Here is a 27060-nt window from a genome sequence, read left to right as displayed (position 1 = left end):
TTGTTTGAGTTTGTTCAATTATCTACTTTGGAGTGTGAGAGTTGTCTGTTAGGAAAGCATCGTAAACAGTCTTTTAAACCAAGTAATAAAAGAAGTACTGCTTTTAATATTATTCACGTTGCTGTATGGAGGCCATATCAAATCCCTTCCATGAGAGGATTTCGTTACTTTCTCTCGTTTGTGGATGATTATACACGATATTCTTGGATATATTTGATGAGATCACGTGATGAGGTTCCTAACTTAGTACGACAATTCCACCAAATGGTTCTCACACAATTTGGAGTGAGAACTAAGGCTTTTAGATCAGATAATGCCAGAGAGTACTTTGAGAAGGACCTAACCACGTATCTCTTAGAACATGGTATAGTTCATCAGAGCAGTTGTGCATATAGACCGCAACAGAATGGAGTTGCTGAGAGGAAAAGCAGACACATTGTGGAGGTGGCAAGGAGTCTTATGGTGTGTGCTTCAGTTCTTGTGCAATTCTGGGGAGATGCAGTTCTTACAGCCGTACATGTGATTAATTGTGTTCCATCACGGACTTTGGGGTTTAAGGTGCCATTTAGCCTTCTTTTTCCAGATGGAGAGATATTTCATATACCTCTGAGGGTTTTTTGTTGTGTTTCTTTTGTTCACATTCTTGGCCCTCATCGCTAAAAATTGGATCCTAAGGCCAAGAAATGTGTTTTTCTCATAACCAAAAGGGGTATTGTTGTTATGACCCAGTGTCAATGAGCAAATTTGTCACTATGGATGTTACCTTTTTTGAATCCACATTCTTCTTCTCGAGTGGTTCTCCTCAGGGGGAGAGTTTTGGAGAGAAGAACTCACAATTTGTTCATCTTCCTGTTTCTGTGGTGCCTCCATCAGTTTAGCTAGCATCTAACATCAGTTCAGCCACCACCTTTACCATCAGTTCAGCCAGCACCTGCACCTCCAGTTTCATTACCTGAGCCACTATGGACAGCCTCACAGCAATATCAGTGCCGGCAGATGATGGTTGACTCCACACATCCTCAACCCACACCACTCTCTGTTAGTCCTTCTAAAACTCCAGATTCGGCAGATACAATTCCAGGTATTCCTCTTGAGCCTAAGCCTGTTATGTTTTCTGATAATAATGTTTCTGTCCCTAACACCATTTTTGCAGTTGATCCCACTGACCTTGATCTTCCCATTGCACTTCGTAAGGGGAAGAGAAAGTGTACAGCCCATTGCATTTCACACCATCTTTCCTACAGTGCCTTATCACCCTCCTACCATGCTTTTCTTTCTTTCTTGGATTCTGTGTCTATACCCAGGAATGTTACTGAGGCTCTCTTCAAACCTGAGTGGAAAACAGCCATGCAAAATGAGATGGATGCTTTGGTTAAAAACCAAACTTGGGATATAGTTGATCTCCCCTCAAACAAGGAGACAGTCGGATGTAGATGGGTATTTACGGTGAAGTACAGGGTTGATGGCAAGATAGAGAGATACAAGGCAAGGTTGGTAGCAAAAGGGTATACTCATACCTATGGTGTTGATTATCTGGAAACCTTTGCACCAGTAGCTAAGATAAGTTCAATTCGCATCCTTTTGTCTCTAGTAGCCACCTATTCATGGCCTTTGTTCTAATTTGATGTCAAAAATGCCTTCCTCAATTGTGATTTACAAGATGAGGTATATATGGACATTCCAACAGGCTTTTATGAGAATGTTGGTAAGGGAAAAGTGTGCAGACTTAGAAAATGATCTGGAGGAGATTGATGATCTCAAAAAATCAGTGCAGCAAGAATTTGATATCAAAGATCTTGGTGAGCTCAAATACTTCTTAGGGATTGAAGTTGCAAGGTCCAAGCATGGGATCTTCATTTCACAGAGAAAGTATGTACTTGACCTATTGCGAGAGACTGGGAAGCTGGGGACCAAACCAGCAGACACTCCTATTGATCCAAATCACATAATTAATGGTGTGGATGGTGAATTGGTAAAGGATGTGGGGAGATATCAAAGAATGGTGGGCCGACTGCTTTAATTGTGTATGACACGACCAGATATTTCTTATGTTGTCAGTGTTGTGAGTCAGTACATGCATGCACCTCGGGTTCTGCACTGAGAAGCTATTGAGAGAATACTTGCATATCTGAAAAAGCACCCTGGCAGAGGCATTCTTTTCTCAAATCATGAGAATCTGAAGCTAGAATCCTATACAGATGCAAATTGGACAGGATGCTTAGATGACAAGAGGTCTACATCAGGAGTGTGTACCTTTGTAGGTGGAAACTTGATCTCCTGGAAGAGTAAGAAGCAAGCGGTTGTGGCAAGGTCAAGTGCAGAGGCTGAGTATAGATCCATGGCTCATGGTGTCTCAGAACTTCTTTGGGTTAGATCTCTTTTGAGTGAGATTGGGGTGAAAGCAGAGGAACCTATGACGTTATATTGTGACAATCAGGCTGCAATCAATATTGCCCACAATCCAATTCAGCATGATAGGACAAAACACATTGAAGTTGATAGACACTTTATAAGTGAAAGAGTAACAACCGGAGAAGTTTGTTTGCCTTATGTCTCTTCAGAGTTGCAGCTGGCTGATGTTCTCATTAAAGGGGTGGCAAGGAACAAGCTTGAACATGATCTACGCAAGTTGGGAATGTGTGACATTTACTCCCAACTTGAGGGGGAGTGTTGAAGATTAACTAGTTTTATGATGTTTTTCTGAGTAGATGTTTTATTTTAGTTGTTAGATAGGAGGTGGGGACCACAGTAGTTATGTGAGTGCAAATTTTATTATGTTTTTTAGTGTTTTATAATGTTGTTTTATGTTTTGTCGCCCTATAAGGGCATAGTTGTCTTTATATTGTTCTATTATTTTAGTATAAATAATAAGTGAAGGGGGCGGCCAGATTATTGCTCTCTTTTCTTTTCAACTTCTCCTCTTCTCTTCTTCTCCTTCTCCCTTCCTTCTCTCTTCAAGAAACTACTTTCTTTCATATTTTTTTTAATTCAACAGATTCCTACTTCCTTCAATAATCAATTTTTGAACGTTCAATTGCTTAACCTTCCTTTATATGCTTTAAAACGTGAAGGCGTGAGGCATAGTTCAAAATGCAAGAGGCGTAAGCCTCTTGAACACAAGGAGGCATAAGCCTCCTTAAGAAGAGGGGGATTAGAAGGAGGATGAAGAGGAAGGGTGGATCTCATTTTTTCTTTATTTTTAATAAAAATCTTATAAAGATCTTTCTTTTATACTAATGTTATGCATCTTTATTCTTCTTAATATAAAAGATTTTTACTAAAAATAAAGAAAAAATGAGATCCCCCCTTCCTCTTCATCCTCCTCCTAACCCCCTCCTCTTAACGAGGTTTACGCCTCTTGCGTTCTAAACTACGCCTCACGCCTCTAGGTAGTGGAACGCCTTGCGTCAAGTCCCTTAAAATATTTTTTTAGGTTGATTTCAGTGCTGTACAGGTTTAACAGTCACAGTCCACCACTCTTCCAGATCAACCAAACCCACCAGCTATTAGGAGAGACCATACAACAGTGTCATTGCACCAAAAAGGGTAAAATCAGGTCATACAAGACCTACAGGTGTTTCATTCTCAGGTATAGGATCACACGATCCACAGAAAAGAGGTTTGAACCGGTTTAAGGTCCACCCACCCCCTGAACCAATCAAAACCCTGATACACCCTCTGTAGGGGTGTATCGGGAAGCTCCCGATACGATACATATCGATACTTTGAACCTTGGTTTGAACTCACAACGACTCTAGCAGCATTCAGCAGTCTCGACTCATGATTTTTTCTTGAAACATGACCAAGAAAAGGAAGTAAAAAAAAAAAAATTGTATCAGTCGTAGGTTATCTTTTTCTGACCTCAGTCTGGAAAAACAGAAAGATGAAGAACAAAAAACGCTCGAGGCTGGAGGCGAACAAATTATCCAGAATAAACTGAGCTATTTCAACAGAATAAAAAAAACTACGGCACACTTAAAAGATGGGGAAAAGACTCCTATGTCCCTATGGCACTTAAAGTACATAAACAGAATAAAAAACTAAGTTATTCTAAATAGAACAAGAGAAAATAAACTGAACAAATTAGCTAGAATAAACTAAGCTATTTCAACAAACTTCATAAACCCCAAGGCTGGAGGTGACCACAAAGGACACACCACTAATTGAGTCGGCACAGAGGATGCCACTTCCTTCCAGTTGTTCAGCAGCATACCCGTGGAAACATAAGCAAACAACTCCAAAGTTTTCAGCCATTGCATCACCCTAATTGTTATGACCTTAATCAGCTCTTCTTTCTTTCTTTCTTTCTTTCTCAGACCATCATTAATTCATGGTTGGAAAGTGGTTGTGGAGATTGCCTCTTGACAAGGACAAATTGTGGCATAAGGCTGGTGAGCATTCTTGTCTTCAATGGCATCTTCCCATCATCCAGATCAGCACATCATTAGTCCAAAGCCAATTGCTACCGCACATCCCATCAACAATCCTTCCATTTAGTAATCTTCTCATCATCAGCCTTCCTTGATCAAAGAAGAAGAGATTACAAAATTGAAGTGTGTGAGTCCCGAACGTCCATTGCATTTTAGTAATACTCTCTCTCTTTTGCATCCGTTTCAATTGGATACCCAAAATTAGCCATCTCCAATGGCTTCCACAATTGCATTAAGGAGAGACACCGCTCCAAGCCTCCTCAACAAGTGTTTTTTTTTTTTTTTTGATAATTGACAATAGTGCTAAGATAAGATAATATTAGATCTCACTGAAATATATCCAAGATCTTAGCTAGATAAAAACTTGATGCTAGAGAATCTGATCCACCGAGACCAAAAAGGCAAAACTAGTACTTGTTTAAGGGGGAAAGACGAAAAAAGAGGAAAAAACTAATATTATATCCTAACAAAATTCATGCCTTGACAGCTCCCCCCAAAAGAGGAAACTAATCAGAGTCCTCGATGCAAGGTGCAGGAGCAGCGTTGCTACCTGGGTGCCCCAAAAATCCTCCCCTGAATCCACCACGCTCCCTACGTCCACAACCTCGTCCACCACGTCCTCCTCGTGCATACCTCTCACCCTCCGCCGGCTTCAGGAATTCGTTTATGCTCAGCGACTTATGAACTTTCTCCTCCTTGTCAAGACTATCCTTCTTCTTAAGTTTGTCCATCCCAGCTTTCAGCTTAATGTAAAGGGTGTCCTTTTTCTCAACAAGTTGCATCAACTCAAAGTCTTTGTCAAGGGTAACTTTTCTTTCCTCAGATTTAAATGCTTCCAAAGCCTTCCTCTTTTCAAAAAGTACTTTCTCATATTCTTCAAGGGTCATTTCCTTATCCTCTTCTTCCGGCTTTTTGTCAGAAGCATCCTAGTTTGTGTCTTGTTCAACCTTTCCTTGTTCAGATTCCGTGTCCTTTGGTAATTCAGTAGTCACAGGAACATCCCATTCATCTCCGTTGTTGTTGTTATCAGTATTGTTTCCAGGTTGCTCTTTCCCATCACCAAGTTCCTCCTTCTCTGAACCATTCGAAGCCTCACCCCTACCATACCTTGCCCCGTCACGATCACCAAATCGGCCCTCTCCACCCCTGAAGCCACGATGTCCAGCACCATAAGCCCTTCTTTCGCCATTCCCATTCCGATTTTCATTCCTGAACGCCCTATTGTCATTTCTAAAAGGACGACTCTCATTTCCATAAGTTTTTCCCTGAGATATAGTCCCCTCTTCCCAACCATCACCGCCAGTCTGACCCTGGGTTTCATTAGAACCAGCCTGACCTTCATTTCCAAAACCACGATCTTCATTAAACCCTCTTCCTTGGCCACGCCCTCCGCCTCTTCCCCTGCCACGACCACCGCCATGTCAGCCATCATCAGCAGCATTCCCATCAGATTCCCCACCATAGTTCCATTAGTAACCATTGGCACGGCCATTCCCATATTGCCCGGCTTCGCTCCCACTCGAGCCACCCCTTCCTAGCCCACGACCACCTCGACCGCTTCTTCCTCCCCTGCCTCTCTCCGCTCTCACAGATTCAGCAAGCGGAAGAGGCTTCGAAGGGAACTTAGCAGCAGGAGCTGACAAAGCCTACTACGCCTTCTGTTGAGGCTGCATCTTCTCTGCCGGCGGCGAAGCAGCAACCTTGGCGGCGACGTTGGCAAGGAGAGCATTGACATCGTCACCCTCATCATCCCCCAATAGGGCAAATGAGTTCTCCTAGCGAGCCATGATATCTGCAAATCGAGGGCTATACACTAGGGCTTATTTCGAGGCCCCTCTTCCAATCACCTTCCGGTTGTCAAACCCTAACCCTAGCCTCCTCAACAAGTTCCTCAACCCAATCCGCTCTATCATGGTCGTTCCACCCGCAGTGCGCTCTTTGAATACTAATGCTTAGATGCAGGACTATGACAATGATGAGCATGGTGTCGACGTAGTCGCCACTCCGACCAGCCTGTCTCTTGCCACAATGGTTACATTTTTTTTTATAGGAAACGGTAACTTTCATAGGAACGCCACAATGACTACATTCCTAATCTCTTCTCAAGTAGTTGTATCTAAGTCCTTAATCATTTATTCTATTCAGTTTTCCATTCTTGTGACTTTTGATTCATACTTGGGTTCGTTAACTCTGTAAATCTTTTTGGTTTCTCACCATGTTTTATTTCAATTTGGTTGGTAGACGTGCTTGATCCTTTCTCTCCAACAAAGAGCTTGAGCCAGGTGCTTAATCTGATGGACCAGTTCATGGAGAACCCATTTCTGGCTGCATTGAGGGGGATGGGAGCTGAAACGAAGAGAGGATGGGACATGAAGGAAGATGAAAATGCTTTGTATGTGAGGATGGGCATGCCAGGGCTAGGGAAGGAAAACATGAAGGTGTCTATGGAGCAGAACACTCTGATCATCAAGGGAGAAGGGGAGAAAGAATTTAACAAGGAGAAGAGCGAGCAGAGGTATAGTAGCATGATTGACCTGCCTGAGAAGCTCTACAAGATCAATCAGACTAAGGCGGAGATGAAGAATGGAAAAACATCTTCCAAGTTAAGATCGACTAATTTTTGGGAGTAACTCTAACAGAGAACTGAAAAGTCACCGTCTTTGCAAGATTCACCATCATCGGCCTTCCCTTTAGTAATCTTCTCATTGTTGTCCTTCCCTGATCAATGAAGAAGAGATTACGAAATTGAAGTGTGTGAGTCTCGGACACCGTCGGCCTTCCCTGATCATTAATTGTCGTCGGTTAAGGATCAAGCTAGCTAGGGCACCGTCCATTTACATTTGGGAAACCCTGTTCCTAGTCTCAATGCGCTTTGGTTTGAAGCACCATAACTTCACCGTCCCATTCGTGGTCTCGGTGTCCTGAGTTCTGTGAATACAGGCGATGTCATGTTGCAGGTGGTCCAGTTGGCTCAAAGGTTGTCGTGCACATTGGTCTGGGAGCAGAACTATCATTGGGAGTATAGGGAAGGAGAGAGAGAGGATGGAAGGTTAGCCACTACTGATTTGAGCAGAGAAGACGGTGATCTTCACCAAAAAGGGTATTTTGGGTTTAATTTATGTTACGAAATTATAGGCTGTAAATATGTAGTATTAGCCCAATTAGGAATAGCTTGATTATAGGAATTATTCTTTCTTTGATTTTCTTCCTATTTAGTATCTACCTTTTTTGTATCTGCAAGGCTGTATGATTTTCTTCCTTTTTTGTATCTGCAAGGCTGTATGATTTTCTTCCTTTTTAGTATCTAAAAGGTTGTATATATATGTACTACTTTCTCAATAGAAAGACATCAATTTCTTCTAATTCTTGTTCTATCACATGGTATCAGAGCTGGAGACACCAATTCCAGTCTGAAACTAATTTATGGTTTTCTTCCCTCTGTTGCCCAAGTGAGCAGCTTTGAATTCTTTACGTTGCCCAAGTGAGCAGCAGCTGCGATCTCTAGGTCACCCATTCCGAGTGACATCTGCATCTCACCGCCCCTACCAGTGGAAGCGGAATCCCAGATCGGCCTACCCACCTTCACCCATCTCTTCTTCACTTCAATCGGGAGAGGGCTTTCAAGTCTGCAACAGGTCGGAGAGTAGCACAGCAGCCTCGGTGTTACTCCTGTGGTGTTTGTTTGCCCATCAGGAAAGTCTTTCTTCTCTGTTCTTTTTTATACAGTTGATATTTCGGTGCTGCCAGTTGTGGTTTCTTGTTGTTTGGGTATTGCATCTGCTGCCGATTCTGTTTTATTGGCTTTGCTGGTTGTTAAAAGTTTATTTTCCTGTGTTTATGATGGCGGTTGAACAAAAGAACTTGGCTATGCCTAGTGTTATCCCCATTCTGTCTAAGATCACTGAACAAAAACTAAACGGAACTAATTATTTAGACTGGAGCAAGACTGTTCGTTTGTATCTACGGAGTATCTCTAAGGACAACCATCTGACTAAGGACCCTCCTACTGATGAGACCCGCACTGAATGGCTAAGGATTGATGCTCAATTGTTTTTGCAAATCCGCAATTCTATTGAGAACGAGTACGTCAATCATGTCTCTCACTGTGAGTTTGTAAAAGAACTAATGGAATATTTGGCTTTTCTGTTCTCTGGTAAAGAAAATATTTCCCGTATTTTTTATGTTTGCAAGACATTTTATCGGGCTGAACAACAGGATCAGTCTCTTCAGACCTATTTCATGAATTTCAAGCGCACTTATGAAGAATTGAACGCCTTGTTACCTTTCAGTACTGATATCAAAGTTCAGCAGACTCAACGTGAACAGATGGCTATTATGAGTTTTCTGGCTGGCCTTAATCCTCAATTTGATGGTGCTAAGTCACAGATTTTATCTAATCCTGAGATTACCTCTTTAAAAGAGGTAGCAGAATAATGGATGGTGCTAACAACCTAGTGCACTTGTCAATCAGAATAATGGATCAACTGGCCGATCTCGTTCTCAGAATAGTAGCAGAGGTGGCAGTAATAGTGGTTGGAATGCTGGAACTCAGGCCACAGAGGGAGTAGTTTGCTACTATTGTCATGAACCAAGACACACTAAAAGGACTTGCCAGAAATTGCTAAAGAAAAACCAGAAGTCTTCTGGGTCTCAGTCAGCTCATGTTGTAACTACAAGTGATGCTCCTCATCCATCGTCAAATCAGACCATTACAATTTCTGCAGATGAGTATGCAAAATTTTCCCAGTATCAAGAGGCATTAAAGAACTCCTCTCAGTCCATCACTGCTCTTGCTGAGTCAGGTAAAACCAATACATGTCTTCTTTCTTCTTCCTCTCAGTGGGTCATTGACTCTGGTGCAACAGATCATATGACAGGTAATCCTACTCTCTTTTCCACTTTCCAATCACACTTTTCCTTCTTCAGTCACCTTAGCAGATGGTTCTATTTCTTTTGTCCTTGGTTCTGACACTATCAATCCCACACCAACACTTTCTTTGTCATCTGTATTGAGTTTACCAAAATTTTCTTTTAATTTGGTATCTGTTAGCAAACTCACTCGTACTCTTAACTGTTGTATCTCATTCTTTCCTGATCATTGTCTGTTTCAGGATCTTATGACGAAGAGGATTATTGGTAAAGGACGAGAATCAGGAGGTCTGTACATTTTGGATACCCAGAAACCTCAGACCATTGCCTGTTTCAGTACTTTATCTCCTTTTGAAGCTCATTGTCGGTTGGGGCATCCATCTTTACCTTTGTTAAAGAAGTTATCTCCTCAGTTTCATGATGTATCTTCTTTAGATTGTGAGTCTTGTCAGTTTGCAAAACATCATCGTCTATCGCCTGTTTCTCGAGTTAATAAAAGGGCTAGTCATGCTTTTGAGTTAGTACATTCAGATGTTTGGGGACCTTGTCCTATTATGTCTAAGACTGGATTTCGATATTTTGTTACCTTTGTGGATGATTTTTCTCGTATGACTTGGCTTTATTTAATGAAATCTCGTTCTGAGTTGCTTTCACATTTTAAAACCTTTTGTGTTGAAATAAAAACCCAGTTTGATGTGTCTGTACAAACATTGCGAAATGATAATGCCAAAGAATATTTCTCTGATTCCTTCTAGACTTACATGACTCAGAATGGAATTCTCCATCAATCATCTTGTGTTGATACTCCATCTCAAAATGGAGTGGCTGAGAGAAAAAATAGACATCTTCTTGAAACTGCCAGGGCTCTTTTATTTCAAATACATGTTCTTAAACAGTTTTAGGCTCATGCTGTTTCTACAGCGTGTTTTTTGATTAATCGCATGCCTTCCACTGTTCTAAATGATCAGATCCCTTATAAGATTCTGTTTCCTAATAAATCTGTGTTTCCTGTTGAACCTCGTATCTTTGGATGTTCTTGTTTTGTTCGTGATGTTCGTCCGCAGGTTTCCAAATTGGACCCCAAGTCATTAAAATGTGTCTTCCTGGGATACTCTCGTCTCCAAAAAGGGTACAGGTGTTTTTCTACTCTCTTGAACAGGTACCTTGTGTCAGTTGATGTTACATTCCATGAACATCTTCCTTTCTTTACTGCTCCATCTACACCTGTGTGTCCACAAGAGGATGATGATCTACTAGTGTATCATGTCACCAGTCCAGACGCTAGTGTTGTTCCAATACCCCCACCACCACCTTCTCAACCAAATTTACCTATTACTCAAGTCTATTCTCGACGACCTAATCCTCCTGTGACAAGTCCGGCACCGGTCTCTTCTTCGTCATCAGATCCAATGCCCAGTGATATTGATCTACCTATTGCTCTTCGGAAAGGTAAATGCCAATGTACTTATCCAATTTCCTCTTATGTTACCTATGATCGTTTGTCCTCTACTTCTTGTTCGTTTGTTGCCTCTCTTGATTCTATAGGGATTCCCAAAACTGTTCACCAGGCTTTATCCCATCCTGGGTGGCGTGATGCCATGCTTGAGGAAATGAATGCCTTGACTGAGAATGGTACTTGGGATCTGGTCAATTTACCTGCTGGTAAGAAAGCGATTGGATGCAAGTGGGTCTTTGCAGTCAAATTTAATTATGATGGATCAGTGGCTCGCCTAAAGGCTCGCCTGGTGGCCAAAGGCTATGCATAAACATATGGAGTGGACTATTCTGATACTTTCTCCCCTGTGGCAAAATTGACTTCAGTTCGATTATTTATTTCTCTGGCAACTACATATGATTGGCCACTTTACCAGCTTGATATTAAAAATGCTTTCCTGCATGGAGTTCTTCAGGAGGAGGTTTATATTGAGCAACCACTTGGGTTTGTAGCTCAGGGGGAGTCTGGGAAAGTTTGTCGTCTTCAAAAATCGTTGTATGGACTAAAACAGAGTCCTCGAGCTTGGTTTGGAAAATTCAGTCAGGCAGTAGAGAGGTTTGGGATGAGGAAGTACAAATCTGACCATACTACTTTCTATAAGCAGTCCACATTTGGCATCATTCTACTTGTTGTATATGTAGACGATATTGTTATCATTGAGAGTGACACGAAGGGAATCTCATCCTTGAAATCCTTCTTGCAGAGCCAGTTCAATACTAAAGATTTGGGGCACCTAAAATACTTCTTGGGGATTGAGGTGGCAAGGAGTAAAAGAGGCATTTTCCTGTCTGAGAGGAAGTATGTTTTGGACCTGTTAACAGAAACTGGGAAACTGGGAGTCAAACCATGCAGTACTCCAACGCTTCCTAACCAGCAACTCACAAAGGATGGAGATGCTTTTGATGATCCTAAACGATATAGAAGATTAGTTGGAAAGTTGAACTATCTCACAGTGACTCGTCCAGACATTGCTTACTCAGTTAGTATTGTAAGTCAATTTATGTCCTCTCCTACAGTGCACCATTGGGCAACCTTAGAACAAATCTTGTGTTACTTGAAAGGAGCTCCTGGACGGGGGATACTGTATCGGAATCATGGTCACAGTAACATTGAGTGTTTTTCTGATGCGGACTGGGCAAGTTCCAAGATTGATCGAAGGTCCACTACTGGCTATTGTGTTTTCGTTAGTGGTAATCTGGTTTCGTAGAAGAGTAAGAAGCAAAATGTGGTGTCGCGATCTAGTGCAGAATCTGAGTATAGAGCAATGGCACAAGCTTCGTGTGAGGTTATGTGAGTTTCTCAACTCTTAACAGAGGTCGGTCTTAAAGTCTTAGTTCCAGCGAAGCTATGGTGCGATAATCAAGTTATGATTCATATTGCTTCGAATCCAGTTTTTCATGAACGAACTAAACATATCGAGATAGACTGTCATTTTGTTCGTGAGAAAATTCAACAAAACTTGATCTCTACAGCATATGTGAAGACTGGAGAGCAGTTGGGAGATATCTTTACAAAAGCTCTTAATGGAGCTCGGATTTCTTATATTTGTAACAAACTGGGCATGATTGACATCTATGCTCCATCTTGAGGGGGAGTGTTACGAAATTATAGGTTGTAAATATGTAGTATTAGCCCAATTAGGAATAGCTTGATTATAGGAATTATTCTTTCTTTGATTTTCTTCCTATTTAGTATTTACCTTTTTTGTATCTGCAAGGCTGTATGATTTTCTTCCTTTTTTGTATCTGCAAGGCTGTATGATTTTCTTCCTTTTTAGTATCTACAAGGTTGTATATATATGTACTACTTTCTCAATAGAAAGACATCAATTTCTTCTAATTCTTGTTCTATCACAATTTAAAACTAAATCAAACATGTGAAGTCACGTGTAAATGGCTTGTGATGGAGACTTAACGGGAAGGGAGTTGTGCGACAATTGTCAGAAACAGTAAGGGTACTTTAAGACAATACTGAAATAGTAGGGGTCTAGTTAGTCAATTTCCTAAACCTTAGGGGTAGTTTAAGAAATTGCCCTATAAAAACTATCCATAAGACTAGTGAGCATTCATGGATTGATAGATAATGGCTAATACTAGCTTATCTTCTACCGCTTTTTCTGTTCTTTTTTTTTTAGGGGAGATTTATGGATGGGGGGACTTTCTTTTGAAAGATCGCTTTCCTTCCTTACATTCCTTTTCTTCATACAAAGGCAACCTTTTGTCCAAGTTCATATCCTCATCTACTTCCTTGCCAAGTTTTGATTGGGATTTGGGTTTTAGAAGGGATCTTAGAGATTCATAAGACCTTGTTCTGATTGGATTATTGTAAGTTTTGGGGTCATCCTCCAGGCCCTTTTTCTTGTGATTCCTTCTTTTGTATGCTTTGCTCTTTCACTCCATAATTTCAATATGGAAAAATTTCAGAGATACTTCGCTGATTTTGCTAAGATATTTGGAAAATCTGAAAAAAAAAATCAAGAAAGTTTTCTAGAAACAAAGAATTAGTTAATAAACCTTCACGGTATCATTAAAAGAAGTATAACTGCACATTTAAGGCTCAAAAAACATAGGAAATAACTGTATAAATCAAATAGAAGCAAATTAAGAGACTTTAATAGACCTTTCTCATGGTCCCCCTTTTTAGTCTTTTAGCCATCTTCTCTTTCATTAAATATGTCATTTACTTGCCACTTTGACTTCTGTCCTTTTTGTTACTATATGTTTTTATTGGAATTTTTTAATAATAAAAAAGAGAATTTTTTACCAAAAAGAAAGAAACAGAATATAAATTAGGTAATAAGATATCACCCACAACAAAGAAAAAACAACCCCCAACACCAGCCCTTGCAACCGAAAAAAACCCACACCCTCACTAAAAAGACAATTGTCACCCTCACCCTAGACCCCAAACTCCTCATCCAATGACCACCTTAAAACTTTTTTTTTTAATTCAATCTGTCTTCCCCTCCATAATCCATCCCTTCTTCAGGGGTAGAAATACAAATATGTAGAGTGCAAAACCTTGTATTTTGTATCTATTTTCACTGTGCATATTTGTATTTGTACTCTTTCCAAACTGAGCCTAAGAGATTGAACATGGGATTTGGACTGTAACAAATCAGACTAGGGGTGCTCACAGTTCGGTAACCAAACTGTGGGCTCTTTTTTGAAACTGAACTGAAACCAATCGGTTAACCAGTCCATCAGCTTGGTTCCTCAGTTTCTTGGTTTTTTATATTTACACATATATTATAATAAACATATAAATATGTATAATATAAGCACTATAAATATATATTATAATATTATAAATAATATACAGTATATTACAAACAGATAATTATAAATACAATTCATTTATATATAATGCATATAAATTTATATAATATATATATATATATATATATATATGTGTGTGTATTAATATATATATATATACCAGGCAGTTCAGTTAACCTCTGGTTTTTCTTCTAGGTTAACTGAAACCGAACCAGTGCCACTGGTTTTTGAAAAACACCAAATCGAAACTGAACCTATCAGTTCGATTTTCTCAATTCAATTTGGTTTTTCGGTTTTTGTTGAGCACCCCTAAATCAGACCCAAAACTAAGTTAAAGCATACCTTAAACCTAAAGGAAAAATCACCACAAACATAGTGATCAACTATGGTAGTTCACGCCCAAGACTCCAAGTCTCACATTTGTGATAGGAGATTCAAAGGTGATCACAAGTTGGTTGAAACAAAATGATAAGGTTCCTTGGCATTTCAGAATGAGATTAAAAAATTCAGAAGATTTTCAAGGGACATGCAAGTTGTTGTTCAGTGGGTTCCAAGGAGAGTAAACAGCTTAGTGGATCAACTAGCAAAGCAAGGGATAATAGAGGGCATTGTTTTTGGGCTCAGTTGTAACTCAGAAAGTGTTCTTTGTTGATTTAAGCTCTACTGGGGTAGCCGAGGCTACTCAAGATATGTAACTTTATTTCTTTTTTAATAAAATAAAATTTTTCTGTTGCCAATCAAAAAAAAATGCTGTTCACCATCCAGATGTAAATTTAAGTAGGTAAACTAACCTCAGGCTTCCCAAAAGTGTTCTTCCTGAACTTGAATGATCTTGGAGTAATTTGACAATTTGTATCTAATCCAATCACAAAAGGAATAGACATAAGAAATTAAATGATAGTATAGAAATTTTTATTTCTAGAAAAAAAAAACATATCAAAGAATTTCATGTTCAAACAACCATTACATAAAGAATTATGGCATCACAACTTTATATGGCATGTCAGGCATGCTATTCTTCACTTAACAAATGTCAAAATATGTTGATGAAGGTTGAGGAAACATGTTTCAGTAGCTAAGAAAAACATTGAAAGAATAAAGACACACAGTAAGTTCTCTTATGTTTTATTACAAACAATAGCATCCCTCTGCTTTGAGAAAACCCTCTAACTAAGGGCTTCAAGAAGACACTGTGGCTGGTACAGAGGAATCAATAGAGACTGTTGTCCACTTACGAGTTTTTATATTGGCTGCGCTTGGGTTGAGGGTGGAAGCTATAGACAATTAAGCAAATAATAATACAGGTATAGTGGTACTTATCTGAATAAAGCTGGGTCTAAGACTCAAAGCATAGATGGGAGTAAGTGCAGCAGAAGTTGTCCCATTTTTCCTCTGGTCATCATAATGCTTCCAAGGAACTAGTTAACTGCAAAAAAAAGTTTTATATGGACAATTACTAATAATGGAGGTTCATGAAGGAGAAATATTGAAATTGGTTACAGTGAAGAGAGTATGTACAGGAAGAGGCAGAGATGGAAGACCAAGTGGTTCAAGTGGATTAGGTAGTATTCATTAATAGAATAAAAAAATAAATTACAATTGGGAAGAAGATTCAGGTGGGAAGAACGTTAAGGCTCTTTCTATTTGGGGTGGGAAAAGGCAGCTAGAAAGGTTCATGGCTTAGAGATAAATAATAATAGGGAAGGGGAGGAGCAGAAAGATGGAATTCAAGGTGAGGTGAGTGGGCCAGAAGATAAAGTTAGGGAGGAAGTCAAATATCAAAAGGAATATACATATAGATAGATAGATTGATTGATTGAAGATATAACAATTTTTTTATCAATATTGAAGATAAAACAAAATTTATTAAAGAAAAAAGAAAATTACAAGAAAGGTGACAAGTAGTCACCTAAGAGGAGCAGAACAAAAACCACCAAAAGACCAATCCCAACCAACAAAATCCACCGCACACCTTAAAATGGATACAACAATGAAAACCATAGACTTCAAGCCCAACCCCCCCCCCCCCCCAATGCACTACCAACCCACTTGCTAAAACTAATAGGACCTACCCAATCCAAGAAAAATGAAATCCTCAAAAAAGGTTGAGCTCTACTTTCATTGCTTTAATTCCAAAAAAGGATGGAGCTTGTCACCCTAGAGAGTTTGGGCCTATCAATTTGGTAAATAGTCTATGTACAATCATTGCTAAGGTGTTATCACAAAGAATTAAAGAGGTGTTTTCCATAATCATCTCCCCTAATCAAGGTGCCTCTGTAAAAAGTAGACAAATAATGGACCAGATCTTAATTGCGAATGAGTATGGAAGTTTTGAAAAGAAATGGAAGGGTTAGTCTGCAAATTGGATCTTGATAGAAGTGTTAGACTCTTTTGGTATCGGGCAAAAGTGGTGTAAATGGGTGAAGGGGTGTATTTGGACATGCCCCTATTCTATTTTGGTAAATGGTACAGTGGTAGACCACCTTCTGGCTACTAGACGTATTAGGCAAGGGGACCCCCTCTCTCCTTTGGGAGGAAAGGAATGCAAGGATCTTTAATGACAAGCAAAGGTCAAAGGAAGAAATTGTGAAAACTACAAAGATAAGAGTTGCACACTGGTTAAAAACACTTGATCTCTTGCAAAGCTTTACAATAATTGATATAATAAGGGCTTGGAATGAAGTAGCTCACTCATCCAAAGAGAGAAAGGAAGGTGATGGATTGGAAACCCCCAGCAAGCAATAAAATCAAACTAAGTTTTGATGGAAGCTCTATGGGGAACCCAGGATTGGCAGGTATTGGTGGTGTGTTCATAGATTCCACAAGCAAAGTGTTGGCTATATATTCAGGACCTTTAGGAGTAAGTGATTCACTAAAGGTTGAGCTGTTGGCGCTACTACAAGGTTTAAAGCTTGCTAAGCAAGAAAATCTCAAAAACTTGGAGATAGAAAGGGATTCAAAACTGGTTGTCTCTTGGACTAACACCAGGTGTAATGATCCTTGGATTTTTAGACATACCTTAATGGAAATTGAAAGCTTGGCAAGGGAACTTAATGCCATCTTTACTTGGATTAGGACTGCAAATGAGATGGCTGACACTTTAGCCAGGGGGTCCATAGGAAGCAGCGGTTTTGGGTTGTTATGTATTCTTTTTGGGCTTGTTTCCAGTTGTACTTGTTTCTCACTCATTAATAAATTGGTTTCTCCTTGCTGATCAAAAATAAATTATTAGGAGGGTTTCCAAATTAGAGAACTTCTAATTAAGTTAGAAATCAGATTACGAAACTCCTAATAGGACTATTGACATTCCAACTCTATATAAGATAAAGTAGGAGATAACTTTGAAAGAGATCAACGCATATTCTCATACCTCCAAACCCTAGTTCCAACCAGGGCTGAAAGGGGAGATTTGTCTCTCTTATTTCTATGAGTTTTTCCAGCAAAAACACAGAACATTCAAGTCATTAACAGCTGCACACAAAGAAGGATAACTGAGTGCACATCGATTCACATCAACTTGCTAGATTGAGTTCTTGGATTAGAGCTACGCCATCTTCAGTTCTTGGACTCGATTTGGACATGAGTTTTGGGTGTGAACTACCACTTTGGGAGCTGCAATTTGTGGTGTATGATTCCAACCCATTCTGGACATCAATTTTGATCAACTAAACCTAGATCAATCCTAGGAGAAAATTGTTTCTCCATGAGAATTTCGAGTTCTCCTTTCTTGGGCTGATAAAAGATTTAAAATTCACACCTATAAACCCAGAAAGGTCCAACCTTTTGGGGCATATATCAGTCCTTTCAACACATATAAGCCCTAGTTTCAAGTAGAGCAAGTCAGGCATCCTGCTGTGCAAGAGAAACCAAAAGCTTTTGGGGCATAAATCAGTCCTTTCTGTAAGGTCTAGATGAATTCATAAATTCTTGGTCAAGTATAAAGGAAAACCAGTATCAAAAAGCACATGGATCACTGCTGCAAATTCCCAAGAGCTTGATCTGGAACTTTATGAGTGATATCAAAAGTTTAACTCATCTGAACCAAGTTTTCCAAAGCAGTGGAGGACAAATGCTGAAGCATTTAATGGGCTGAAAGTTTACAGCCATAAGAAGAAAGAACCTCAAAAGCCCAAATCAATATTTAGGCCCATACCCATATTATCTATACCCATGTCCATATGCCTTTACCCATACCTAAACCCATTTTTGTTAATTTGGAATTAATAAATGAAGTCATACAAAGGAACCTAAGAGTAGCTCTGATAGGTAATAAATGAGAGAAAGTAGACTGAGGTGGTTTGCTCACATGCATAGAAGACCATCTACAGCACACATTAGAACAAGTGATCTGTTACAAGTTAAAGGGGCTAGAAGAGCTAACGGCAGACAGGAAAAGAACCTGGGTGGAAGTAGTAAGAAATTATTTAAGCACCCATAATTTGATCATGGGCACAATGGAGCAGACACCATATAGTTGGGACAAGGCTTACATGACGATGATGATGAATTAGGAATTAATGCATGTCATAAACCTTGGTTTGGGAGTTTTTTGAAATTGAAGGAATCTTAGAAAGTTGAAAGGTTAAATGTATTGGGAATTAAAGTTGCAGTCTTCTATGACAATTAGAAAGTAATAATTGAGCTTTAATGCCAGTTTCCTTCATTAGCAAGAAAGCTTGCCTATACAAAGGGATGTACTAGTTTGTTTTTAAACAGTGAATAAATTAGGCATTTTCTTTAAGCAATTTGTGCCTTGGTGATGTGACTCCAATCCAGAATTAGAGTTCTAAGATGAGACTCCAAAGACTAATTCAAAGGCTATGTGATTCAGCTCACCACTCTCCTTCCCAAAATCTAATTATATATCCACTATTCTCAGCTTGCATACTTGGGTTTTCACCATGTTGCACCACCTGCAATTAGGAAAAACTACTAACAACTCAGAAAAAAAAAAAAAAAAACTTCTGAAATTTACAGAAAAACCCTATAACTACTAAATCTATGTTCTCTATCTCTACCAGTTGGCCCTTTGAGCCTTAAACGCTCAAGTACCCTTCAGCAGATAATCAAGCTATTATTGTTAAAAAGCATTTCCAATCCTAACTGGAAGACAAATATTGGTCTTGCAGAGCAGCAATCAAGTAGATATTGAATTACAGCATCCACTGTGAATGACAACACATAAACAAGAAAGTTAAGTGATTTGATGTCATCCAGCTTCTAACCCGCTATACTAAAAACAGAAACACACCTCAGAGCAAGAACAGAAATTAGTGGGAAGAGGAAAGAAGATGAACTATTTTTTTATCAATACAAAGAAGATGAGCTATAGAATCCTAAACAAAATGGAAAACCCTACATCTTGACAGTGTAGTACGGACCAAAGTACGAGCTAGCAGGGAACTCTTCTGAAGTTTGTCTCCACTCATGCGAAACATGCTCTCTCTTTCACAAGATGATAGGAGCTTTAAGTACTGATTTAATAGAGATGTATTCTGCACTTCATCAGGTACAATATACCAAATATGGGTTTCTCTGTAAATCAAAGAATACACTGATCAACATCTTAAAACTAAAGAAACAATATACCAAATATAGACTTCATATCTTAATCAGGAATAGAACAGAAGCCAAATTCTTCAAAACACCCAAATTTTGGATAAAAGAATAACAGAAAGGGGCTATGTTACCTACATAATGGCAAGGGCATGGCTGAACACAGTATCAGATGCAGAATTTATTCTAAAATTTGAAGTATCTGACATGATACAGTAACCTCATACAGGTACGTCTCATAGGAAATGGCAAGTAAAAAACGCAAGTTTTAATCATCACAGAAGAAGAATAAAAACAACCTCAAATGCATTACTGGGTTTCTCATACATTAATCAGGAAATGAGGGTAACAGGCTTCAAAACAAAACTTCTGACAAAATAACGATGGAAACTGTGTATGAACTATGAAGTGGAGAAAAGAAAAAAAAAGTTTGAAGCATACCTCTGCGAAGGAAGTGCTACAGGGACTAAAGGGGATGAAGAATCGAAAAAGCCCCTTGCAAAATTACTTATCTGCATTGATAAAGCTCCTCGTTTTTTCAAGGAAAGCATGTAGTCTAGAAACTCTCTGGAGTCAAACCCAGGAGAGAGCCAATAAGAACCCTATATAGAAAGTTCAAATTCCTCTGTTACTTCAAAAATAGGAACATTTTGTTTCCATAAATAAAAGATCAACATATGGCCTGTTTAGGGAAAATCTATGAAGCCTGAAAAACATGATATTGGAAGAGCTTGGACCAATCACCCCCCAACCCGATTGAATTTTGATAAATACCACCTGATTGGTTACCACTTGTATGATACCGGTTGCTTGGTTACAAATTTTTCCGGGATCATAGTCGGACCTGTTTGACATACTACTTAACATGTCACACGTAAAGTTACAGAACTGCTTTCTTTTAATTTGACAAGAAACAGCAACCAGGTGGAAGAGGAGCATCAGGATGGAACCCAAGTCATTCGTGTTTGAGGAGGTCTGAGCGAGAGGGGGATACTGCTTTCAAGATACGTGAGGGGAAAAAAACCAGTGGTGCTAGTAGTAGGAAAGTCAGTTCTGTGGTTTAAGGGTTTTCTGGAAGGAGCTATATACACCGGTAAGACCTGAGTGCAAGAACGCTGTAAATGAAAAGGATAGGAAATATGTCGCAGAGAGAAGAGAGAAGAACAAAGGGCTGTTCGTGGGACTTTATGAGTTTGATGGGGTCTTTTCCGTAAGGCAGAAGAGGTGCAGGATGGAATCATGCAGTGGAAACCATTGCATACCTGTCATAGTTGCTCCTCCATGTTTTTGCAGCCGTTCCCTTTCTTTGCTTCTTCTCAATCTAGTAGCAAACTTAATCTTCGGTTAGAAGGAAAATTAACGGCGGAGCCCTGTTTTTGCAAGAAGGGTAAATTACTCAAACCCCCCTCTAATTTCCGATAAATTCTTTACATTCCTTGTACTCTAACCTTACTTAAACATAACATTACCGATTTAATCGTTTCGAACAGAGTAAAGTTCTCCATTTTTCTCCACTGAACCTGTTACACATTGGGTTGCAGTTCTTCAATGGACTGTTATTCAAACCACAAGGATATGTAAATCTATTGAAGCAAAGTTAACCAAACAAGGTTGCAGTTCTTGGGGAGTGATATAGAGGTATATACGAATTTTCAAATTAGAATCATTACAGAAAACTGATTGATTTCAACACCGGGCGCATACATGACCCGTCAATCATAAAATGAAATGGAAACAGAAATTTAAAAGCAGAATTTTTCACCTTTTTTTTCTATTTTTGGCTACAACTGAATTTTCTCACTCACTCGTACCAAATCAAGTGTGAAGCGTTACCTGCCATATAGACTTACGTCGACGAGGGAGCTGGATAATAAATTCCCCTTAGCTGTTCCATGTTCTGTGAATCATTATTGGAGATTTTCATATGAGTTGCGTGTGACAGTAGCTCCGATGATAGTCGGAGACGAATACAGCGAGTGCTCCGGCAGTGTTATACATGGTTTTCTGACAATGGGCATGGTTTAGCAAATGAAAAAAATAAATAAAAAAATAGGCCCAATGAAAATTTGGGATTTTCACTGGAGAGCTATAAATATTCAGAAAGTCAACAATCCACACTTTATGCATCAACACCCGTTCCTGTGCTTATAAATTCTAACCCTGGGCTTAACTGTCTTTCTCCCAAAAAAAATAAAAACTTCTAAGAGTCTGTGATCCCGTGAATCCGCCAATGAGGGACGATCACACATAAATACATAAATGGGCTAACTTTAACGGGGTTTTGGCCGTTAGTTGGCTATGTGGTTGAATTCGGGCACAAAATGACAACCCCCCTCCCCCTTTACAGTTCGAACCCTCCTTCCCCTTTCTAGTTTTTTCTTTGGGTAAAATATAAAAATGGGGTAATAACATATAAGGGCAACTTTTGGGGTTTAATATCAATAAAAGTAATATATTTAAAAAAAAATCAAAAATAGGTTAATTTTTTAAAAATAATATCAATAAAGGGCAAAAACATTGTTCACCTTATTCTATTTGCATTTGTTCACCAGAGCCACCACCTACCACTGTCGTCTGTTGCCGCCCGTCGTCTATTGCCGCCCGCCGCCTCTGCCTCCGACAACGTTGCCAAAGATGGATGGAGACAGAGGTGGCGGCAGCGGCGGCTGGCGGCAACGAACGGCAATGGCGGGTAGTGGCGAGTGGTGGCAAATGGTGGTTCTAATGAACAAATGGCAAGAAGAAGAAGATGAACAGTTTTTTGCCCTTTATTGATATTATTTTTAAAGAGTTAACCTATTTTTGAATTTTTTTAAATATATTACTTTTATTGATATTAAACACCAAAAGTTGCCTTTATATGCTAGAAACCCTATAAAAATCTATCCTAAAATTTCTGACAATCATAAAAACCTCCCCTATAGTTTCACTGTAATAAATACCTCCCCTGAACTTTTAAGAAATTCAACATAAACCTCTCTTTCATCACTAATCTCGACGAAAACGTTAGTTGATGCATCAATTTCTTTTAATACCAATTTTACCCTTCCATCATTGTCAAACATCATCAATAACATTCTCTCCCAAGCCTTAACTCTAAACTCCCAAGTCCCAACCCGGGAAACAAGGACAAGACGGAGAGATACAGTATAGCCAAAAAGTGCATGAATCCATGCCAGCTCTCTTGACTCCCGACACCTGAATTTGCAGCTTTCTTAGCTGGAAAACCTGTCAGTCCGTCCCTAAAAGAATGACGATCTTGAGTCACTCCAGTGGACTTTTTTTTCGTTGGAAAACAAGTCTTTCTGGTTAATTATGAGACAGAAGTCTCTCACGTTACATCATCTAGTTGAAGCCTCACAATCTAGAGATTTGAAGTTAGCATTAGAATGCATCGTTGATTCCTACATTGATGTAGAGTCGTTTGCAATTATTGGTGATGTTTGACTATGGGTTTATCTTATTTTGCTCACTGAGAGAAACCCACTACCATTACTGCCTGTAGCACTAAAGCGGTCTTGGTCCATGATTCCATGGATTTTTCCCACAGAGGTGGAGGCAGAGGGGATTTTTCCCACAGAGGTGGAGGCAGAGGGTCTTGGTCCATGACACCAGAGGTGGAGGCAGAGGGGATTCTTTTTCGTATCACCTTCGTCGTTGCCACCACCACTATCTTCCTCTTCTAAGGGTGGGGGTCTTAGTATTGCAGAGTAATTCATGCAAAGCAACTATGCTAACGAGATCCTTAGCATTACTAGGGATAGGTCACGAGTGCACAACCAATAGAGTCCTTCAGTGAGTTAATTATGATGATTTTACATGCTTTACAGAGGTGGTTGAAGGCTCTTTGTGTACAAGTTTAGAGATCTGAATTTTCATTTACTAATTAAGAAATTTCTTCCGTTGCTGCTTATTGTTTTTCATCTTTGAGATGAATAACAACAATTATGTAATAAGATGGGAAGAGTGGCCATTACAACATTAATTTTCCACTTTCATTGAGCTCGTAACCCATACCTCTCTCGAAAGCATATATGGGTTTGGATCTAACATGGCCATAACGCAAAGACGATGGCGCCAGTGCCTTTGCCGCGTGGGTGGTCAGTCAGTGATGTTTTCCATCTAGGGTAGTGATAGGGTAAATTTGGTATTTAAAAGAAATTAATGCATTTGTTAACGTTTTCCATTTGCATCAATAACAGAAGGGAAGGGAGATTTTTGTCGAGTTTCTCAAGAGTTTAGGGAAGGTATTTTTTTACAGTGAAACTATAGGGGAGGTTTTTATGATTGTTAGAAACTTTAAGGGAGGTTTTTGTATTTTACCCTTTCTCTTTTCTTCTCCCACCAAACCCTCCTACCCCACACAACGGTGAGAACACCTTACCAGCCATCATCCATCAGTGATGAGAGCTCCAGCAATACGCTCTCCTCTTCCTCTTCTTCTTCTTCTTACGAAGGTGGTTCTGGTTCTCTGTTTGGACAGATCAAAGGTGACCCCAAACCTTAGCTCATGCCGGCACAAGGCTCTCTATGCTTTCTGTTCAAGAGAACCAAGGTGAGTGAACCTGAGCTTACAAATGAGTTCTCTATTCTAATTTTTCTTGTTTCTCTAATTGATTTTTATGGACACTGACTTGGAGAATTAGAGTTCATATAAAATATGAAAGACTTGAGAGTTGTTACATTATTCCATTTGCTTTGTTCTTTAGTTGTACAAGTTGATTGGTAGAAACATCAGATGCAGATAATGAAAACTATACTGCAATACCATGAAAATTTCTGCTCATTGACAAAACTCAAAATGTTTTCTTGCATATGAGACTCTTAAAAGGATAAAAATCCCAAAGAGAACCTTTAATAAGATTTTCTTCAACATAGAATGTGGCCACAACTGGAAGAGAGAGAACAAGATTCATACTGCTGGGCCTGCTTAAATTGAGCACAAGAGTTACTTATAGTTACTTATAGCTGTATGTATACACAAAAGTATAAATAATAACATATAATGGGAGAATTGATGGTGTGCTATGATGGAAGATTTCAGATAAGAAATCACTATTATAAGCTATGGGAGAAGATTTCAAAACTTCATGTGGGTGCATGGGTACTTGAAAACTTTTTACCTTCACTTCCTCATACAATTTATTCTCCCAAGCATATCCTTCCTAGCGTCAATGAATGCTTGTTTGATTCCATTCCTCTTCAAAGAGGTCGTTCTTAAACTCTATCCATGTGGAAGAACCTTTCAAATTGGATGCAAGGAAACTCTTGCAAGATGAAGGTTGAGAAGAAGTGGACCTAGTAATAGCTTGGATGATTTTTGTGGAATTCTCTATGTTCAAGAAGCATAATACCCAAATAAGAGAGCCTTGCACCGGTGTGAGCTGTTGGTTCACTCACCTTTGCTTGCCTAAATAGAGAGCACAGAGAGCCTTGCGCCAATGTGAGTTGAGGTTCGGGGTCACCTTTGATCTGTCCAAACAGAGAACCAGAACCACCTTCCTAAGAAGAAGAAGAAGAAGAAGAGTGTACCGCCAAAGCTCTTGCCGCCAATGGATGATGGCTAGTGTGGTGTATTCGCCAGTGGTAAGCTCGCCAGTGCATGGGGTAGGAGGGTTTGGTGGGAGGAGAAAAGAGAAAAGCAAAAAGGGAAAGGATGTCATGTGATTTATATATTGATAGCCCCGGTTCAACCACATCAATTGTTTTGTGCCCCGGTTCAACCACATCAATTGTTTTACAAACAATGCACAAAATCCTCCCCTGTCTTTAATCATTCGTTCGCATATGATGTCATGTGATTTATATAATGATAGCTATAAATATATAACCCTAGCAAGTGCACTAGTTATCAAGTAGTATAAAAATATCATTCTCACGAGGATTTAACAAAATAAGTATTAGAATCATCGTCTTCCCTAATTATGTGGACAATCGAATTTCAGATTTGAGCAAGATCTACTGAAAATAAAAACTAGAGAAATAAAAGCAAAGGTGATCACTAATCGAATCTGCAATGGATGGAATCGCTAGGGCTTTTGGTCCACCTAACCAATGCAATGAATATTGATGGGTTCGATTAACTAAGATTATTTGTCATTCTCATAAGCTGAGGTCTTGCCAATTTTATTTAATATTCTCTCTCGAGATATACTAAACCTACGCCCATCAGGTAGCCCTTCGATCTCTTGAGAATAACTCTCAAGATGGGAATGCATTAAGTCCAAGAAAACCATGAAATTCAAATGAATCATGTATATATATCTCTATATACCATTCAATTCATACTATAAATTATTCAGTCGATTATGTGAATTCCTCTCTCAATTCATTCACATAACTCAAATCAATCAAGAGGTGCCAAGCTCTTGATTGCATTAAGCACAATAATTCATAGACTATATGAAAATCACAATCTTGGATAAATCATAAAGATAAAAATATATTCATTAACATGATTAGGCTTTCCTCAGCCCTAGCAAGAAACAAATCAGTTCATGATAGAAGAATTAAAACAAACAAAGGAAAAGAAAGAACTCTTGGATTCGCCCATGATGTTGAGATCTCCTCCTCTTGCCGCCACCTTCTTCTTGAATTCTTGTTCCTTTTTTCTTGATTCAATCCCCAAGATTGAGTGATTGTGTGATGCCTAAAGCTGATCCGCCCCCTCCTTTATATAGCTTAAAGGGGAGGGGGTGGTCTCCTACTTCCTCTTGAAGATGATCTTTACAAGAATAGAAAGTCATATCCTAATTCTAATCTTATCTTTTTATCTAATGAACTCAATCCTCTTATCTCTTTAAGATAACATCAATAATTTAGATCTAGAAGGACTCTTCTCAGTTTCTTGTTCTTGGATTCATATTAGTCCTCCTCTGCGAATTGGGCTTCAGCTAGACTTTTCTGCAAGTTGGGCTTCAGCTGCGGATTGGGCCTTCCTATGAATTCGCCGTGACTTCAGGCCCGGATTTGACTTTGATGCAGGCCGAATCTGTGAAAGACCAAAACATGAAAGTTGTGGATTTTTCTCTTATCTTTCCATTGGATCTTGAATCAGCCCATTCGGAGTTTGGATATGCGAGTTAGGCCTAGATTACTGAATGATATCGAAACTATGAAAAATCATCTAATTTGTCTTTCTTTGCTCCTGCTGCATTCTTTCATGCCCTGAACAGAAATATGAATCCAATTAGATGCTAATTTAGTATAAAAGGCATAATAATTGAGGATAAAAATATGATAAGTTCTACTCTCATCATATAATTTTTGTAATTTCAAAATTACCCTTTTGTATTTAATTTTACGAGTTTGGATCTCCTACCCATAAGAACATCTCCCATATTTGCATGTTACCATTCATGGGTAAATGTTCCTAATATACAGTTATAATGTCATGTGGGTAGGAGGTCTGAAATTCAATTTTACCTTTCAT

At 39.2% G+C, this 27060-nt stretch overlaps 1 protein-coding gene and 1 pseudogene across 8 annotated transcripts in view; both read right to left on the bottom strand.

The window, feature by feature from the left end:
- LOC104604115 (uncharacterized) overlaps positions 1-21809 on the bottom strand; it is a 31700-nt gene extending 9891 nt beyond the window's left edge. The window contains exons 1-6 of one of the 8 annotated variants that reach the window (XM_010268344.3): positions 21462-21809; positions 21098-21148; positions 20891-20998; positions 20070-20230; positions 19432-19607; positions 14864-14928 (exon numbers count right to left, since the gene is read on the bottom strand). In XM_010268344.3, coding sequence (XP_010266646.1) covers positions 14864-14928; positions 19432-19607; positions 20070-20179 — 351 coding nt within the window. In that variant the 5' untranslated portion in view covers positions 20180-20230; positions 20891-20998; positions 21098-21148; positions 21462-21809. Of the gene's footprint in view, positions 1-14863; positions 14929-19431; positions 19608-20069; positions 20231-20405; positions 20829-20890; positions 20999-21097; positions 21149-21461 lie in introns of those variants that run through there. The other 7 variants (XM_010268341.3, XM_010268342.3, XM_088898177.1 and 4 more) reach the window with 7 other exon arrangements.
- On the bottom strand, positions 4904-6217 carry LOC148802320 (uncharacterized; annotated as a pseudogene).
- Positions 21810-27060: the final 5251 nt, after the last annotated feature.

Source organism: Nelumbo nucifera, chromosome 2 (assembly GCF_055504915.1).
Source record: "Nelumbo nucifera cultivar China Antique chromosome 2, China Antique-T2T, whole genome shotgun sequence".
Lineage (NCBI taxonomy): Eukaryota > Viridiplantae > Streptophyta > Magnoliopsida > Proteales > Nelumbonaceae > Nelumbo > Nelumbo nucifera.
Note: the sequence above shows the minus strand (reverse complement) of the source record. Positions and strands in the feature narration are given on the sequence as shown.